Raw genomic sequence first — 6,327 nt, 5'->3', positions numbered from 1 at the left:
CTGCTAGATCGTGGGGAGCCAGCCCCACTCTCCCCTGCTCGCAGACAGAGCAGCTGTGGGAGAAAGCGGGCAGAGCCCGACAGCTGACCTGCTGTTCATCAGCCGTGTAATCTCCATTAATAGCCAGCTGAAATGCCTGGCTAAAAATAACCGGCTGCCTTTTCATAAGGGGCCAGCCCGCAGGAGCGGCTCTAGAGAGGCAGTGCTCACTCCCCCTGCAGCCACAGCAGCGAGGCCGGACCGTCGGGGAAGGGCAGGAAGTGCGACATGTCGGAGCGCCGGGTGCCCTTCACTTTCCTCCGCGGCCCCAGCTGGGACCCCTGGCGGGACTGGTACCTGGGCAGCCGGCTCTTCGACCAGCCCTTCGGCATGCCCCACATCCTCGAGGACTGGGGCAAGTGGCCGAGCAGCACCAGCTGGCCGGGTTACCTCCGCCTGATGCCCAGCCAGGCCGCTGAGCCCGTCGCCGTCACCAGCCCCATCGTCACCTCGCCAACCTCCCCCAACCCGGCCTACAGCCGGGCCCTGAGCCGCCAGCTCAGCAGCGGCATCTCGGAGATCCGGCAGACCTCGGACAGCTGGAAGGTTGCCCTGGATGTCAACCACTTTGCCCCCGAGGAGCTGGTGGTGAAGACCAAGGATGGCGTGGTGGAGATCACCGGTGAGTGCTTCCTTTGACGCCTCCTGGCTCAGGCGAGGAGCAGACCTGGTCTCCTTCGAGCCCCAGCCAGTCTCCCTCTTTAGCCCTATGTCTGTGGCACATGCTGCCCCCTGGGCAGGGTGCGTGACCCAGGCTCCACCGGGCCGGCTGCCACCTGTGGCTCCGGAGAGCCCAGATTCTACCCCCAGTGATGATATGGCACATGTGGGTCCCTGTGGGGTGAGTGCTAGGGAACGGATGCACCCTTGGCCCTCTCAAACCTCCGTCCCTCGGCTTGGCAGCTCTCGCTTTCCTCTTGCTCAGGCCCCCCCAGCCCAAGCAGGCTGCTGCCCGTTGCCCCCCTCACTCCCCATCCACACAGCCTTTGGGAGCGACTAGAGCCTGCAGTGCATTGCTTGTTCGCTCTGCTTGAGAGCTGCACGGCTCCCCCTGCTTCCAGGGAGGGGCCACGTTCCTCCCCACCATCGGCCAGGAAGGTGTTTGCTCTGGTGATGGAAGAAGAGGAAAAGGACTTGCTTGCCCACCTAGGCACATACAATACACGGGAGCCTGGGGCTGGGGGAAGGAATTGGCACAGGGACTAAACTGGTTATGCCACCCCATATTACTATTATGAATAAATCTTAATATTGTAATTTCATGCCCACCTAGAGATCTAAACCTCGATCAGGACCCCAGCATGCTGGGGGCTGTACAAGCACATAGTAAGTAGTCCCCGCTCCATCGAGCATAAGGTCTAAATAGGCAAAGTGTGGGAAGGGAAACTGAGGCACAGAGCTGGAAAATGACTTGCCCAGGGTCACCTAGCAGGTCAGCGACAGAGCTGGGAACAGAACCCAGGTTTCCAAGAGTCTCTGGTTCACAGTCTAACCTCCAGCGCCTATAGATTTTGCTAGGGTCCTCCCATGAAAGCAAGGAGCCTATATACCTTTGGGGATCTGGGCCAGAGTGCTTCATTAGTGCGTGTATGTACTTGGCAGCGACTGCTCTGGCAGCAAAGGGCATATTTTCTAGGGTAGCACGAAACATGGCAGCTTTGGTTCTCAGGGGAATCGTGTGACTGTTGCTGGTGGATTTGAATCACGTTCCTTCCAGCTTCTTCTCCCCCTTCCCCCACCGCTTCGGATCCCAAACGAGAGCTGGGCAAAGCCTCTCGCATCCCAATGTTTTCTATCAAAATTTCAAGGAGAAAAGCAAAAGTGTGTGAAGAGGATGGAATTTGATGAATTCCCCCCCCCCCCTCATTTTCAGCCACTTCTGTTCAACTCCTTCCCCCCACCTCCCAAAAAGCTTCCAACTGAGAAACACCCCATGAAATTAAGTCAAACAACAAACTACCCCGTGCTTTGGCCCAACCATACAAAACAGATGTGGTTTGGATGGGATCATGTATAGATCAGCCCTGGTCCCCGCCGAGCCATCCCCCGCCACCCTTTTTTAAAGAGGAATTTAGCTGTGTCTGAGGGCTAGGTTGTCAGCTGGTACAAACTTCACTGGAGTGATGCCAGTTCACACCAGCTGAGGATCTGACCCTGAGTTCAGGGTTTGCTAGGAAGCCTGAAAGCAGGTGAGCTGTGGCAATTGGTAGTTCTGGTGTGCAAAGTGACTTCAGTTTCTGCACCAAAGTCCCTGCAATTAGCCCACGAGCAATGGGATTGTGCTGGCTAAGAAGGAGCTGACAAGCAGCAGTTTGATGAGCTGACACCAGGGAGCTCATTTTCCTTTAAAGGATAAAGGCCAGATGCCTGCATACCCAGTGTGAGCCATCCCAACTGCCTTCAGACTCTAAGACCAGCCAAAGGCTCTGCAGATCTGCGGCCCAGAGAAGACAGCTAACAGTTTGGGGGAATGCCTGCTGGGCTTGTAAAGCGATGGATTGCAGGACAAGATTTAGGTCCTTTCCAGACTCCATTCCAGCTGGAGACAACTTCTGACTTCAACAGCTCCTGGCAAAGCCTGAAACTCTCGTGATTAACCCTTGGCAGGGCTGGTGCAGGTTTGAGAACTTGCAGGTGAAATGGAGTCAGAATGGTGGCATGCAGAAGGGAAGCTTAAAAGGACCGATTCAATCCAAGGTAGACAGTGCACGCTTGTGGAGTGCCCCACTGCTCCTGTGGGACAACAGGTCAGCAGTCAGGACCCAGCTGGGCAGAGATACTAGCATATGGGTTCAAATCCCTGCTCTGCCATGGACTCCTTATGTGACTTAGCCCCAGCTCCCCAAGGGGATTTAGATCAGTGGGAGTCGGTGCCTAAATAGCAGAGGACCTGGGCCCTCCCCTGTGTAAACCAGGGGTAATCACACTTCTCCACCTGGCAGGAATAGATTGAGAGGCGCTCAGATACTACAATAAAGGGGCTGCATAAGTACCTTAGGGAGAAAATTGTGGGTCGTTAGCACCCAGCTCCTAATGTGAAGCTCAGGGGCCACAAACCAGGTGGATGCGGCGAGGCTGCCTCTGAAACCTTGGGCTTGGCAGCTGTGGACGTGGGGAGCGGAGGGCTACCATCTGAGCCAGGCCGTTCTGGAACTGTCCAGACTGCAGCTGGCATGTTTCCTTCCCAAGGATGCAAATCCAGGAGATGAAGTGGATGCCAGCTTTCCTTTGCAACTGGTAGGGGCGGGGAGAGACTCGGGGCTTTTCTTCAGTTTTCCATTGTCAGGTGCCGAAACACCTCCCCCTAAGCAGTAAAATTCCAGGTTTGCTCCCCCCCGCGTTCCTGTTTATAGTTGTAGTTGCTCCTGGTCTTTTCCCATCTGTTCAGCTCTGCCTGGCTCATGCTCTGAAAACCAGATCGAGCAACCTGGACGCTGCATCCCTTGCTCAGAGGCGCCCGCGCCTCCCTGTTTTGTAACAAAGCTGCCTTGACGAGTGGGGGGCTGGTTTTTTTCCATTTGCAATCATAACCGATGCAAACGCCGCCCTGCCCAGGCGCAGAGTAACCATGGTAACAGGGAAGCAGAGAACTAGAAGGATGGGCGGTCGAGCAGCGGTTCTGGGAGCCGTAAGGCTTGCAGCTTGGCTCCGGCCCCGGTTCCCAGCCCCCTCAGCGTAGGGCAGTTCCCACTGCAAGTCAGGGAAGCTGCCTGCACTTGGGGATGTACCAGCTTTCCACCACTGGACAGCTGGGTTCAAGGACACCACAATGGAAGTCAGCCTGGCCGTCTTAGCCTGTTTGTCCCTACTACGGTGGCACTTTCAGCTCAGAGGAACTTCTGGACTGGCAGGAGCATCATATTAAATTAGGAGTTGTAGCCCCTCGGAGGGCCAGTCCAGGACCAGGACCCCATTGCGCTAGGTGCTGTATGTACACAGAATAAAAACAGAGTCCCATCAGTGTCCTCTGCCTGGCCCCACCCCGGGCAAGCTTCCCCGCCCAGAGGTGGGAATCTGGCAAGAACAGCTGATCTCATAGGATTTCGGCTGAGAGAAAAAACAGGCTGCCCCTCGCTGGAGGCCGAGTGGGAGAAACCAAACTGCCAGGGCGGATCTGGGGTTTGAGTCCTCACACTCGCCCCCGGATTCAGACTAGAGGCTCGCAGCTCTGAAATGAAGCTGCAATAGGAGCACGTCCTTCACTGCTTCCCCAGCCAAGCAGCTCCTAGTCACCTTCGCAGTCCTGCAGTGGGCATGATGGCTGGGGAGGCGGGCTCGTGGAGGAGTGCCCGGAGAGGCTGGGGCGAGTCATTCCCTTCTCCACTCTCCCAGTGCAATGGAGCGGCCGGGTAAGCCCCGGGGACCTCTGGCTGCAGAATCCCAGCTGAGCCGGGGACATGGCCCTGAGCCAGGCATCATTCCCCTGCATGCATCGCTCACCCCTCTGAAACGGTCTGTCTCCTCCTCTTCCAGGCAAGCATGAGGAGAAGCAGGACGAACACGGCTTCATCTCCAGGTGCTTCACCAGAAAATACACGTAAGTAGCTGGAGGAGAGAGGGCTCTTGGGAGACACTTGGCCTTCATCATCCACCAGCCATGGAAGGTGGGGGAAGAGGTCTTTGCCATATGTACAGTTCAGCACACTGGACGCAGGGGGTGGTTCTGGCTTGACCTAGGGGAAGGATGGCAGCTGACAACCCCTGGCACTGGGATGAGCAATGAGCATTGAGAGGAGACAGTCCTATCCCTGGAACGCTGGTATTCCCATGCGCTGTTGGGAACACGCTCTCCAGGGAGACTCGGGCCATCAGGCTCCCACATGATAAGGATCCCCTGGATATAAAGGTTCCCCAGTGTTCAGTCCCCCAGCTCCAGCTTAGCCTTGTGATAGCAAGGCTGTGAGGCAAGGCCTCAGAATCTGGATTCCTGGCCACGTCTCCTGGGCTGGCAGAAGCGAAGGGTGGTGCAGAGAGCGGTGGTGGCAGGTCCCAGGAGGGATCTACTTCCAGCCCTCTATGGCTAATCACAGGATCGCTGCTGGAAGAGAGTGTAGACAGGAATCCGGTACTAGTGGGTGCCCCCAGGCAAGCCCACTGACCCCACGATCCCTCACTTGCCTCTCCCTTGTGCAGCCTGCCCCCTGGCATCGACGCCACCTCGGTCCGCTCCTCGCTCTCCCCGGACGGCACGCTGACGGTGGAAGCCCCCCTGCCCAAGCCGGCCATCCAGTCTGCCGAGATCACGATCCCAGTCACCTTTGAGAGCCATGCCCAGATCACCCCAACTGACACCAAAAAGCCTGAGGACGCTGCCAAGAAATAAGTAGGCACCTGGCACAGAGGAAAATCGCAGCCCGGCTGGTGCCGCTCGCACCCCAAAGCCATGTTTTGTTTTTTTATTTTGTACTAGCGCATTCACTGAGTTCCCCAAATAAATCTGAAAGTCAAATAAACCAAACACCCACCTGCCTCTCCCCTGTGCTCTGCGTTCCCCTGTGCTCTGCGTTCCCCTGTGGCGAGGGTGTAGCCATCCGCATGTCCTTGGTGGGGCCTTTTGCTTTGTAAGCTAGTATTGCAAACACACAAGAGAAATTCTCTCCCTGCTCATGTCCCTCCTCACCATAATGTCTGAGTGCCACCCAAGCTCCAGGGTATTTCTCTTCTCAACACCCCTGCAGGGCAGGGAATCCTTATTCTCCTTTTATAGCTGTCACCTAAGGCACAGGGAGGCCCTGTGACTCGCTCAAGATCACAGCGTCAGTGGCTGAGGTGGGTATCGAACCTGGGCCTTCTAGCCATTAGACCGTTCTTCCACACGAGGCATTGCATCACGTGGGGCACTTGGGGACCACGTCGATTCCCACCCCTGTGGCTAGCAGGAGCGCCTACATGCCTGGCACTAAGGAGATGCAGCGTTTCACGGCTCCTTCTGCTGTGGGCTTGCCACAGGTCTGTTCCCATGCTCCACAGAAACCAGAAAGGAAATGATTTTCTCCTAGTCCATTGACAGCAGCATGCTGGGAATAAGGAAGGAGATGAGCTCCCTCTCCAGGCCTCAGGTGGCCTTCTTAGCATTCGGGAGGTGGGGGGGGGGGGCACACAACTCCCAGACCTTCAGGAAACCCCGCTGCAGCGCTGTCCCCGCCTGACGGTGATTAGAATCAATGGGCCCGATCCTGAGCGGTGCTGGGTGTAAGCCACCCCGTTCAAGTCCATGAGGGTGCAGCAGTTGCCCAGGATGTGGCAAAGAACACGTTCCTTTTGATTTTAAGGAACGACTGGGATCGG

The 6,327-nt window shown here is 56.7% G+C and overlaps 1 protein-coding gene across 1 annotated transcript; it reads left to right on the top strand.

Annotated features, from left to right (window-relative positions):
• The first annotated feature begins 267 nt into the window (after nucleotides 1–267).
• Nucleotides 268–5,362, top strand: HSPB1 (heat shock protein family B (small) member 1). Its single transcript, XM_077836849.1, has 3 exons — nucleotides 268–661; nucleotides 4,513–4,576; nucleotides 5,173–5,362. The coding sequence occupies exons 1-3, from the start codon at nucleotides 268–270 to the stop codon at nucleotides 5,360–5,362; spliced, it is 648 nt and encodes a 215-aa protein (XP_077692975.1).
• The last annotated feature ends 965 nt before the right edge of the window (nucleotides 5,363–6,327 follow it).

The sequence above is a fragment of the Eretmochelys imbricata genome, chromosome 17, assembly GCF_965152235.1.
Source record: "Eretmochelys imbricata isolate rEreImb1 chromosome 17, rEreImb1.hap1, whole genome shotgun sequence".
Lineage (NCBI taxonomy): Eukaryota > Metazoa > Chordata > Testudines > Cheloniidae > Eretmochelys > Eretmochelys imbricata.
Note: the sequence above shows the minus strand (reverse complement) of the source record. Positions and strands in the feature narration are given on the sequence as shown.